Below are 13,968 nucleotides of genomic sequence, written 5' to 3'. Positions count from 1 at the left end.
GCTAATGCAGGGATTTAGGCTTTTAGTGATACTTTGTATCCAGTCTGCTATTTAAACAGGAACATTTATTTATTTCAGCTTACAGGATATTATGTTTTAACAATAGCCAATTCACATGTAAATACACTGGATTATACATATATCCTCAACTCTCCCAGGCTGTCTGGTAAACAAATTGGACGTGCAGTGAATATTAAATATAATGTTGTGCTTTAAGCTGTGTTCTACGAGCTCTGCATTAATGCATTTTACATGTAAATGTAAACATGCTAATATATGTAAGTGTGATGTGAGTGAAAAAGGTAGTGAGTTTCTTTGAGCCTTGCCTGGTTTAGAGTGTTTTTCTCCTCCCCCTCACCCCAATCTCATCGCCTTCCACGAGCTTGTCTCTCTCAAACATTCTCGCAGTGAAGAAACAGGCAACTATGTTCTGCTTCATCGCTCCTCAAAATTGCCGCAGCAGCAATCAGGAGAAGTTGTGGAGAAAAATGTACATTAGAGTTGGCCGGCATGGGAAAGCTGCCCCCGGTGCAGTTGTTTTAGGATGAATTCCAGCCCTCTAAATCCTTTTCCCTTGAGTCTTTTTGGCTTTTACTAACACAGTTGGCTCTTAATAATGCATGGTTGTACAGTACAGCACGAGCAGTTTGTTTGGAGGTGACTTTGACTTAAGAGCTCTTGACTGTATAGCTTCTCTGCTGTATTGACTTCTATACATCCTTTGGGAAGAGTGGAAGAAAGACAGGAGAAAAGTTGGAGAAGGAGACTGATAGAGGAAGAAATTGCAAACTGGGTGAAAGAGGAAAGTTAGAGATGGCGACAAAAAGAGGGAGAGATGGTTGAATGAGGATTTCTTAAGAGGCAAATGAATTCTTCAGCTTGAAAGACTTTTTCAATACTCTGAAAACAGTACATTAGACCAGATTTCCCCACTCAGTACCACTTTCATATTTTTTCATATTTGCATATCATTATGCAATGCAGAACGTTACAAAGAATCCAGCGGGGGAATGGGTACAAAAGGTTCCATCTAATTTTCTCTTCTTTTTCTTTTCTTCTTTCACTCTGCCATGTTTCTTAAACCCATCCTTCCCTTTTTGCCTCCCGCTTCTTATATGAAATGCGTCACTGCTGCCAATTTCCGGATGGAAATGTGGCCCTAAAATGCATGATTTCCCTTTCAAATACATTAATTAAATACGTTCTCAAAGTTGTAGCTTAGTAGCATAAGTTCTTATGACAGGTTCAAGTTCATGTCTTGGTTCCCACAAGCCCTGAAAACCCTAGAAAGATTGTGGATTTAGTAAAATGAATATTTATGCATTTTCTACGGCCGTAATGGAAGTGTACTTTGAAATATTTAAAGTAACTTGAATAGCATTTGCAAGAACCATGAAAGCTGTCATTCATCATGCTATCTATTCAGTTAAAAATGATTTCTTGCATGCTTGAAGATTTTTTCCAGTGACTGTGACTGTTCTGACAGCACAGAATGTACGACAGATATACAAGGATGCAGCCAGAGGTGTTCACACGAGAAACATATGCACGTGGAACATTCAGATATTCTAGAGGCAAAGTTCTGTCTTGGTACTGTTGATACAACATAAGGAACCAACTTATAACCTGGGTCTTTATTACTTTTCACCTTTTGTTATCAGTTTTAGTTCAATTTCAATTTTCAATTTTAATTTCAATTTCTTTACTTTGTCTTTTTAATCCAGCAGTTTGATGGCTTCATGGTGAATACAGTAACCAGCCATAACTCTCTTTCCCTTTCTCATGTCATACACTTCCAGAAATGATACGGCCCATCTCTCACTAGCTCTTGCATAATGTCTCCCACCCAGCTTTCCTTCCTTCCTCTCCTTCTTGAAACCAGGCAGTCTAATTAGCAGTTTCTGTCAGCTTGCTCCCTCGGGGAGGAACCTCACACTGTGCAGACCATTCGCACACACACATACAAATACAGAGATGCAATCTATCTGTCCCCTCTGTCAAATTTGCAATAAACTATGTAAAACTTTCCTAACTTTCTCTCTTTTTGTTTCTCCCTGTCCCTCTCCATCTGTCACACACACATTTTATATTGGCAAGTTGTAGTCCAGTGTAGAGGAAATAGTGAAAACAGAAATAGTGAATAATGTCACAGAACATGGAGATGAGTTGTTTTTACCCTCAAGAAAATCTGCTTTGGTTGTTGATGTTTGATAGTTTGTGTTTATTAATTTGACGGATGTGTTTTAATGTGGACAGCGCTGTTGTGCGAGAAGTTATTTTAACTCCAAAAATTGTTGAAACAGATTACATCAAAAATCAAAGTGACAAAAACTAAATTTTGTAAATTAAAAACGATTCTTGATGATTCAGCAGCTTTTACGTGTAATTTTGAGTGATGATAACTTAGTTTCGTAAGTTAGAGAAACATTTATGATTGAGTAGTTTTTACCAGACATTTTGTTTTAACATTACAAATGTAAAAAAATACTGAAGCTATTTGATCAAGAATGTTTTTTAACTTACAAAACTGAGTTAGTTTTACTTAAAATGTTCAATGCAATCAGTTTAAAACATTTTTGGAATTAAATTACCATCTGTTCTTGTATGCATGTACTACATCCTTGTGTGGGATTACCTGCACTGACATTCCTGCCAAGATTGTTGGGAAATAATTTCACTATGTGGAATTCAATCACCAGTTTTACTAAAGAAATTTTATACATCTAGATAAGCTAAATGGATGTAAACTGACACCTCCACTTCAGCTGTGAGTTTATTTGAGTTTATATGCTTGAAAAAGTAATATGTTCTTCAGGACTTCCACTTAGACTGACACTTCCAGCTCAATCACCTACTGTATACTTCGAATGACATTTTACCTAATTTTAGCAATTTCATTCAAACTGACACTTCAACTTCACACAGCGCTTTCATTTTAACTGCTGTTTTCTTAGTGTTTATATTTTGACTGCCACTTCGACTGCAAATTCAACTACAACTGTTTCAGTATGCCAAATCTTACAGACATGTATCTATCTAGATTTCAACCTTACAAGAATCATGTGTTTGGCTCAGCGGGAGATTATATGATAGCTTCAGAGTTTTTAAAGTCTCTTTTAAAACAATGTCATTTGAAAGTTATTGGTCACTGTAATCATTCCTCCTGTCCACACTGGCCATGAAGAGTTCCCTTCATAGCTCATTGTAAAAGACGGGGGATCGAATCTGCAGTCCTCGTCCATTGCACAAATGCTTTCTAAAGTTGGTCTGAAGCAGCTGCATCAATAAGAGTGTGTATCTTTGCCCTGGCAGTCTCCTGTATCCTTATTTTTTGACAAACCAACAAACAATGTCTTGATCGCAGTGGTAGCACAAAAAGTTAATTACATACTACAATAATCATAACTTAGATTAATCTAACTCAGACTGCTTAAGGCTCATTTCTACTCTGACAAAACTTTTGATTGGGTTTTTTGCACTGAACCAGGATTGTTTGTCCCCCATCTCAAATATCATCTTCCTTCATTTTCTCTTCATTTTCATAATGTTTCTGCCTCACTTTTCAGAGGACATTGACTGGAGACAGGCCACAGCCCTTCTTTGACTCATAGGCTGTGCAAAGAAAAGTAATGACTGAATACATGAATGAATGAATGAACCAATGAATTAATATTACATTTAGAGTGCAGTTCAGCGTTTAAAACTGATTTTTTTTTTTCTGGGGAAATCAGTTCATTTCAATGGAATCTCTACAATCAGTGGATTTGCGTCAAGTTCAATTTTGACATTCTAAAGCCCGCCACTGACAAATAGCAAGCTTTCTTCACAGTGCTACTGGTTGAGGGAATGGAGAGCCATACAGTGTCTAAAATGAGGATTGTAGCTTATTAGCTGTGTTTCACTCTCCACAAGGTCCAGTGTGTAGGATTTAGTGGCATCTAACAGTATGGACACCGCTGTCATCTGTATTTGATGACCTGGGACTAAGAATGGACGGTGGGGTGTGTGGAAAGAACGACGGTAGCTGCGAAAAATAGAGCCCCCTGAATGTTAAACACTCGACCTTTAACCCTCTTCTGTTACAGTATAAATAGACACAGAAGAGAACTGCTGTTGGTAGAGTTACATGGTTTAATTAAACTGTGTGAATTTATTTAAAGCAAGCTTGTTAACAGTTTGCTTGCTTGTTCAGGCATTGTGACCAACTAGCACTAGAATGTTCCTCGCATGCTAGCATGTTAGCATTAGCTGGCCAGTACTCCACTAACTAGCTCTGCAAGTAGTAACTACATCACCAAGCTTCTAGCACCGCCTAGTTCACGGGGATCTGTGAATTAACTTTGCTGTGCCATTTTCTGGTGTGAAGAAGCAAACAGGCATCTCTGAAAAACAGTTATATTCATGTCGGCACACACACACACACACACACACACACACACACACACACACACACACACACACACAAAACCATAGATTTCTTGCGTTCAAATTGACCACGCCCCCTTTTTGGGTGAGTGCCGTAAAAGTGCCCAGAGGCACCATGCCTAAAAACTTTCACATTTTGCACATCAAACAATAAAAAAGGCAGTTTATTACTTTGCTAATCAACGGACAGTAAAAGTTCATCTTCAAATCTTCATCAAAGGTTAGTTACTGATGTTACTGAGTAAATGACATGTGTGCCAGTTGTGTCTGTAGATTGAAGATAATCAGTAAAGAGTGTGAGTGATGGTGTAAATAAAGTTTTTACTGTGAATGCTTTTTACTTTTAGAATGGAGTTTGGTTTGACAGCGTGGGTACAGAGGGTATTCAAACCGTAATAATCCACATAAACTGAGCTGACCTACCTTCCAGTAATGAACCTTGTAAACACTGTAGGAAGTGGAGATGAAACTCACGTTTTCTTCTTCTGTCGGCTCGTAGTAAAAGATCGATCTGCAGTTTACAGTAACTCCCATTGGGCAGACGACCAAAACAGAAAAGTAAAGTGTGTCTCAATGTCAGAAACAGTGACAGATGTCAGATATATGAGATTCAATAAGGTAGTTGTCTGTGTCAGGTCCGTCCACTTTGATGGGGGTAGACTGCAAGGACACTCATCAACCCCTATTTGTGCCTTTTCCCTATGTAATGACACCGCAATGACACAACATAATTGCTGGCCATAGGATGTTGGCTCCTAATAGCTAAAAAGCAATACAGTATATATATTATGGTACTGAATTGGCAAAGACCTCGGAATTTACATTTACACCTGCTTGCTGTACATGTCTGATATCATTTCACACATAGCACAGACACACACAAACACAGATGTACTGTGATGAAAACATATTTCAGTTGATTCATTTAGTCATTTAGTTACTGCGTCATTGTCATGCTCCTAACATCTGTTCAACCTGGACGCAGACTCCCGTGAGGATGCTCACTCCTAACAGTACATTCACATGCGCACATCGCTCTATTATGAAGGGATAAAGCTATAGCCAGGAGCACTGATAATATCATCAGAGTCTGAAATCAGAGTGATAACAGAGGGACGAGATGAAGGAAGGAGAGTCTGGTGGGTTTTTCACTCAGTTGTTTTATGAATGTGATATTTTGGCTGTATTTTCAGTAGCTGTTCATCAGCATCCCACCAAGGACACAAGGTCGACCAGCTTCTGGAGCCTCTTCACACCATTTAAACGCTCCCCTCCACCCCTCGTTCCCCGTATCACTCCATCTCCCTCGCCACTCCACGCCTGTCTCGCCCGCTTAAGTTCAAGCTTTACTTGAGTCGGGGGGGGGGGGGGCATTTAAACACAGTTTGCGTCTCCACTTCATCTTTAGGGGCTCATTGTCCAATCGTGCGTAACGCCAGCCACCTCCTGTACATGAGAATTTGCTCTTAATTGGCCTGCTTGGTTAAATGAAGGTCAATTTAACCCCCCTCACCTCCCCCCCCCAGCTTTACTTGAGTCAGAGTTCTCGCGAGAACATTTCAGAGGCATCAGCCTAATTGCTTGCTAATGAGTAGACAGTTGCGGGTGTGTACGTGCACATACACCGGCACACACACACACACACACACAGTGCGGTGTTGTGTGGAATGTATTTGCGTGTCCTCGTTCAAACCCGGCAGGAGATGAAGGCGAGGGGAGACGGTGTGTTGCAGGAGTGAATTGGACCGGCCCTTGATGAGGTGCGTGGTCCCAACCAGAAATAGACGCTAGCCGTGGAGATAATTGGCTATCAGACTGGGATTTCATGGCTGTTGTGGTGTGTGTGTGTGTGTGTATAAGTATATATGTATGTGTGTGCGCGGCGGGTTAGGTCACATCGAGGACAGAAGGAGGGTTAAAATTCTGTGTTTTAAAGAAGATGAAAGACTTCCTGTGCACGCGGCAGGAATCTGTAATCTACCACTATGAATACAAATTCTTACCCCGGCCACACTTTCCCGCCGTTCCTCCTCCTAATCATGGATTCCCTTTTTGCCCGTTGTGCCGCTGCCGTAGCATCGCACTTCAAAGTCAAACTTTCTTCAGCTGAAATGGCATCTCCCTTTACTTTCAAACATTTGAAATAACAAAAAGCTGAAAGGCAGCGCAATGTATTTTTCTGTCTTTTTTCCCACGCTCCCTTCCATGTGAAATGAGGTAAAGTCCCATGAGGCGTTTTGGGGAGAATGGAAGTCGTGATATTTAAGTCTCAACACACACACACACACACACACACACACACACACACACACACACACACAGATACACACAGACACAAGAAATGAATAAATGATACAGTGGTCACCCTCATTTTTATACTTCTCACTTATTCCCTCCCCTCTCTCCGTCTCTCTGTCCCTCTCCATTGTTACAGTGGTGTTACCTCAGACTTGTTTGCTGCCTCCTACCCAGAAACCTCACGGCTGCATTATTTACTGCACACGCATAAATTAAACATTTTCAAGAAGCAACCTCTGTAGCAGTCTTCACTCCATAAAAATAGTTATCAAATATGTATGTTTACATCTTCGTCTATGTATATATTAGGAAACGAGGCCCTCAGCGTTTAAAGAACAAATTGGCATTAACCTTCAAATGCACACAACAGAAAATTTTAGAACACAGCCACTACTGAAGCAATAAAGGGGTAGTATAACAATTTTGGGAAATATTATTATTTGCTTTCTTCTCTCTTTCTTTCAGATTTTTTGGCCACTTGGGGGCAGCATGACAAGCTAAAAACACAGCACTGACATATTATCAAGTTGTAAAGTTGATATGGCCAGTGTGTTAGCACACAGTCGTCTGTTCACTTTCCTGCAGACACAGACACTCCACCACCTACTGAGAGCAGACTGGTGCTGGAAAGTATCTAATGGGAGCAGTGAGACTGAACCCAAACAGTAAAATAAAAGGCAGTAAAACCAAAAGTCATCTGACTTATCCGCTAAGAAATAGTAAAACTTCGAATAGTCGTTTTTCACATTTCTGTTGGTGTACAGGTTAAACACACGAGATAAAGTGTCTGTGACAGCATCCAATCATTTTTTGAGGAGGCGTTGTCAGTGTCAGCTAATCCAAAAATGGGCAAAGACTTGAGGCTGATATGGACCTGGTTACTAAAACCAGTGTTAATATAATTTAAACAGGTGACTGATATAAACATTCACGCCCATAAAGTTGTCATGAACAAGGAATCTAGCTCTAGAGACCAAAACCATTTTTGGTTCCAGGCTGTAAACAGGTTTATTTCTGGGTCAGTGTACTCTGCAGTCAACAAATTTTTGTTTTGAAATGACAAAACCAAAATTGTAAAATGAGGTGTTTGCTGCCAACCATTTATACATGGGGGAACAAAAATGCATTTACCCATTTTCCTTTTTTTTAAATGAAAATAAATACAACCCCCCCCAGAAAAACAGAAAAAAACTACCTGTAGCCAGCCTCGAGTGGCCATTCGAAGAACTGCGGTTTTTCCTTCTTCCGTGTTGGCTTCATTTGTCAGCCATGGTGGTCGCTGCTTGGGCTAAACATTTCCTGCCTTATCTCCCGAGGTTACAGGGCCTGCATGTTATATAATTCCACTGGCCATATATACAGTGGCGTTGGTTGGTGGCTCATGAGCGCCCTCTCTGGGTAGCAACTGTAAAGGCCACTGATGAGTGTTTAACTTTTCCAGTTTATGAGCAATATGTCAGCGTTGTTAAAGTCAGCACTTTGCACAAGCACCAAGTGGATTTAAGGTATTTCACAGCGTTGAACTTGTAGTGAAATGGCACACTCAGGAAAAGGCTAGCTAGCCGCTGTGCTAAAATAACTTGTTGATCTGTTATAAAGCTGGAACATGAACTCAAAAATCATACAACAACCAAAATGTTCTTTTAAAACTACTTGAAATCAAGGTGTTAGATACACACATATACACACATATACACACAAAGTGGCACTGGAGGTGTTAAGGGCTGCCAAAAAAAGCCACAGTGACTAATCCAAAAGTGGAAGGTAATCTTTAATTCCACATACAACAACAAACACAAACAGTCAATCAGGACTGTGTGGCCCTGCAGGTCCCCTATTTAGCCTTGATTTGTGCGTGTAAATACAGTGCTGCTGATTCCAGCCGCAGAGAATAAAGCTTCACACATCACTGATGATTACCTGTTTAAAACTTAAACTTGGACCACTGACTAATTTAGCTATATATGTTCTGTTTTAGACTGTCTTATAATATAATGACCAACAACTATAACCATTAGTGGACTAAAATTAGATCCACTTAGACTCTTAAAAAAAGTTCAACACTTCAAACAAATTACAGTGAATTTAAGAGCCAGAGTTAAGCCCTTGGGTGAATGAAAATCATATTTCATGGGTTACTGTGTGTTTGAAATACTCACAGCTGTGAATGGGCAGAAGCCACATACACACACACCACATTATGTCTGTCTGAGCCTCTCTCTCTCAACCTAGTAAGCACCTGCTTCTGTCTCTGATTCTCTGATTCTCTCTCTCTCTCTCTCTCTCTCTCTCTCTCTCTCTCACACACACACACACACACACACACACACACACACACACACACAGAGACACTGTAGTTGAGCAGCGGTAGAGTCACACTGGCTTCTTGCTCGCAGTCAGCAATAAACACATGGTATAAAAAAATGCACAAGTAAGTTGAAACCACAGAGTGCTTAAATAGGGGCAACATTACAGTGTGTAACGTATAGATGCAGATAACGCCTGTGGTTTCCCGTATATGAAGAAGACAGAAACACTCAAACGCAGTGTTCATAGGCAGCAAAGTATGTTTTCACTCCAATTACTTACATTTTCACACACTTTAATCCTGTTTTTCTTATGTGGTTACTAAATATTAGTTCAGCTTTAGACATGCTGGCTTTGATGTTCTGTGTGAGCCTAAATATTTTTTTATATACTCTATCGTTCCCATGGAGCCTCTGTTGTTGACGTTTGCAGCCAGCTTATATGTGAAGCAGAGATGAAGTCAAACGGACAGTCCGCAAGCACACAAACAGCTTGACGCTCAGATCAATATATGATTTATAAGCAGCCAGAGTTATGCATCACCCCCTGTGGAGCAGGCAGCGCTGCCAATCAAGTCCAGATTGCGTCTCTATAGGAATTAGTTAATATTTGATGATGATGTTAAAAGCTGTGGTGAAATGGTGGCTGTTAGAGTCAGCATTGTGGCGAGTGCTGATTTAAGCATTTTACAGTTGATTACACAAGCTGAGAACGCTCAAATACTGAAATATAGTAACTTACATAAACATTGTGATCACTACAGTGACTGCTGGAGGAAAACTCTTTTAATCTATCCTCCAAAAGTACTGTATATAAGAGAATGTCCTGCTGTCACACTATTGTGGCGACAATCCCATGATTGGTTGATCAGTGGTCCTGATCAGGGTTTCTCTGGTGCTCCCAGTTTTAAAAGAGAAACCATCTGAAACTGAAGAACTGAGAACAGTCATACCTGATCCTTGATTCACCACCAATTAGCAATACATTTTACATTTGTTTTTTGTTGACACAAGACCCATGGCAATAAAATGGTATCCTACCTGATCCTGTTAGACTGAATTTTGTGGCCTAAATGCCATTGCCAGAGGTAAAAAGCTAACGTGAGTTGGAATAGTTTGCAAGGGTGTGAGTATGAACACAACAAGGCTGTAAAGGCGGACTAGTGAGTAGGCGTGCTGATGTTTAATGTCACCGACAATCTCTGTAGTCTCATTTAGCCACTTTTTAGCGTTATGTTTTAAGACACGTAAAAGCTTTAAAATTCATGGGTGGGATATTTACTGACATATGTTATGTTGTAAAACTAAATTTGCTAACCACAGTTAACCACACACTTTATTTCCGGGATTTAACCAAAAACCATTGACTTTGCGGTGAGGAATCGGAAGTAGAGGAAATGCTAACTGTTTTTAAGAGGTTTTAGCTCCTAACTTCCTGAATCCTGCAATGTTATAAACTTTTCCCTGTTTTTCTCCTTACAGAGGGAGAGACTGCGGAACATCGAGAGGATCTGCAACTTGTTGAGGAAGGTAAGCAGAGAGGGACAAATATCATCTTTCATTTGTGTCGTTCAGGTTCTGAATGTGATCGGTGTCTGGCTTGTCATTATTAATGACAGAAGCATAGGAACTCCACTAAATAAAATAAATAAAATTTGGATGGATAAAAACATTGCATCTTTCATTGAAAATACCAAACAGTTTGCAGATGACACCTTACTCTCACCTGATATCTGGTATTAAATACGTTTTGACTTCATGAATCTGTCTAACATGCAACCCAAATATTTACTCTAAATGATGACATCTTACCCCAGGCAGCATTTTTCACAATTTCCTCATCACTTTTCAGCAAGTTTAGGCTTCTGCTTGACAATTTAGTGTTTTATTTTTGAGTTGTGTGAGTTTTTAGAGCTGCATATTGGTATTCTACAGGTCTAGTTTCAGTAGTTCAGTTTTTAATGAATTTTTGATTTTCACAGTGATGCTTCCTTTGTCTTCCTGCCTCATGTTGAACTGACATCAAAGCAGAAACAGAGATTGAGCGGTTCTGTGCTGTGCTCTGCCATGCTGTCTGTGTGTGTGTGTGTGTGTGTGTGTGTGTGTGTGTGTGTGTGTGTGTGTGCAGACAGTTTGCCTCAAGGACTCAGTATAAGGATGAGAAGCCTCCTCCCGGCTTCAATGTGACATCTGTTTCTCCCTCCACCTCTCTGAAACTCACACTGTGTCTGCATGTCTCATGCATGTGTGTGTGTTTGTATGTGTCTGTTTATGCTGGAGGTCCATTGGTTGAACAGCTGATCTTGGTTATCAGTGTTGTCAACTCGAGCCCCCAGGCCCTCCACTGGCCCCTGGGGAGGACATCCTCCCTAAAGCACTTGTGCAGAGACAAATAGACACATGGATGAACATTCAAACACACACAACTCAATGTACAGTACGTGCACACACACATACAGATGCACTGCCCTTTGCAGCTGTGACCTACTGTGCAGGGATCATTGAAGGTAGCTGCAGACAGGATACCACAATGTCACCAAGCAGCATCTTAAAGTAAAATAGTATTAATAGATGCAACTCTGATCAATATTTGTTTCCATGAAAAATCAGAGACCTTCTAAATCTGTGATGAAATCAATATATCATCAAAATCTCAGCTACATGCAATAAAGAGCAGATTGATTTTTGTTGAGAACTCCAACTTCAGTTTCTACATGCACATTAGCTGCACTATCATCAGTTGTAAATGAGAAAGCAACCCCATCCTCACAAATCTGTCAGAAAAGTGACAGCTGTGTGATCATATGCTACTTTTCCAAAGCACAATATTACCGCCCTTCTTGGCAGCCCTCAACCGTTCTGCGCTATCGAGTAGTGATGTGTGGAACATCTTTTCACCGGATCTCTTCCTTCAAGTCAGTGTATGTAAATGTAGCAAACCTTTTGAGTTCTGACTTTTTGCAACACATGGCGTCAGTTTCTCCATGATACTCTGCTATAGTACATACACAGCAGCTAATGCTACTTGCCCCACAATATTCTTCAGATGCATTACCAATCATCATGTATAAGTTCACATTAATTAAGATAAACTATCCATTTTAACGCATTGATTCCCACAATGTAAGCCTAACACAAAATGTTGCAGAAATGTGATTTGACTGCATCAATTTGTCATTCTTCCTGGGCAAGTAACAGATGTCCCCTCCCAGTTCAAATGAATGGTTTATTCTATCTCATTCAATGTGACTGTGTGAGAGTGAGTGTAACTGCCAGGCTCTGGACTCGACTCAGAAATGGACATCCTCATTCAAGGCAGTGATTCCCACTCATTCATTGGTTGTCCCGCTTCCTATGTTTTGAGCGACCACAGGCAGTGTGAGCAGTACCCTACGACAACAGCTAGTGGGTGTGGGCAGTGTGGGAAAAATCAGACATTCTTGTCTTTCATGAGCAGTGAGCACTCGGTATGTTCAACAGGCTGACCCCGAACATTTCAGAACACTAAAAAGAGTCATTCAAAAACATTTGTTCATGCATTTTGTTTTGTTTTTGGCTAATCCGGTAAATGAATCATGAGAAATCAAGGTACTTAATCACATTGATGCAAAAATCTTACCTAACCCCCTCAAAGGCCTCATGCAACCACAAGTCTGACCTCAAAAGAGGTGAGATAGCAAAATATGCAAATAGCAAAAGAAATGTCTATCATCTCACAGTGTATCATCATATTGTCTAACCCTACTGCAGTGTATTGATTGACAAACAGCATTATCTAGTGGCTCAAGAACTTAACGGTCATTTCCTACCATAAAACATAACCCCCTGACCCCCTGATACATTTACTACCCCTCCTAATACTGTTTATCTACCACAAACTGAAGCAAAGACAAGCAGAAAGACAGGACATCCCTGCCAAGTGCCTCTATTGACAATTTCCTTCTTCATACATCTGGTCAAATTCATACATCTTTTCACAGTTTTTGAACTTCACACGCACAATTTATGAGCTATATTTCGACTCTGTTGTATACTGTGCCTGTCAGTGTGGACGCCTGAGGTCCTGGTGCAGGAGGATCTGCTGCATTGTGTAGGTTTTTCCCTCCTTTCTCCGGAGCTCTTCTTTCCCCTGCTAAAACTATTCAGCTCAGTCCAACTGGCACAGTCGCAGCATGGTGGTCCTGATTGATTTGGTTAAAAGCTTTGGCTGTGTTTCTTTATGTTGGCACACCTATTTGATAGTTTTCAGTACAGACACACATACACATGCAGGCGTATGGACACGTGCCATGTTTGTTCTCAACGGAGTGTGTTGTGTTCTGATGGGCTTTGGACGCCTGAAAAACCATGCAGATGACAATAGCTTGAAGGGATATACTGTGTTCTGTAGTCTCAACTGTGTGTGTCTGTGTGTTATTCATTAGATATGCAGTCTCGTGGCTTGAAGCAATGAACCGGTGCGTTGTCACAGCAACTGAGCAAACCTGTGTGTACTCATTAGCGCTCTTCCTTCCTTTATTTTTGGACCTGTCTTACCCCTTTTGCTCTGTCTCTCCTCCTTTTTTTCAACATATCCACCTCTTTTTTCTCTTTCTCCCCCTCTTCTCTACCTTCCTGAGTGTATAGTATGTAGTGTTATAAGGTGCCAGGGGAATATTTTTGAATCGCTGCCATGCGTCTTCAGAACCCAACATCGGAGGATATTCACCTGTGCTTTCATGTGATTATCAAATCAGTGACTTTTAAAATTATTTTCCTGTACAAAACAATCCTCATGGGTGGTCTCAGAGAGAAGGAACTTTGCAGCCACTGTAAGAATACAATCTTACAGTTTGAGATAGTTGTCTGCTTGATGTTGCACCATTAAAATCTTGTGTTTATACTAAATGTTTCAAACTCATGACTACAGACGATGTGCCATAAACACTAATCCACTGAA

General features: G+C 40.5%; 1 protein-coding gene across 1 annotated transcript in view; it reads left to right on the top strand.

Annotated features, from left to right (window-relative positions):
- Nucleotides 1–13,968, top strand: part of cnih3 (cornichon family AMPA receptor auxiliary protein 3) — a 78,983-nt gene that overhangs the window by 19,396 nt on the left and 45,619 nt on the right. The window contains 1 exon segment of the mRNA XM_051408558.1: nucleotides 10,512–10,559. Coding sequence (XP_051264518.1) covers nucleotides 10,512–10,559 — 48 coding nt within the window.

The sequence above is a fragment of the Dicentrarchus labrax genome, unplaced genomic scaffold (assembly GCF_905237075.1).
Source record: "Dicentrarchus labrax unplaced genomic scaffold, dlabrax2021, whole genome shotgun sequence".
Taxonomy (NCBI): Eukaryota; Metazoa; Chordata; class Actinopteri; family Moronidae; genus Dicentrarchus; species Dicentrarchus labrax.
Note: the sequence above shows the minus strand (reverse complement) of the source record. Positions and strands in the feature narration are given on the sequence as shown.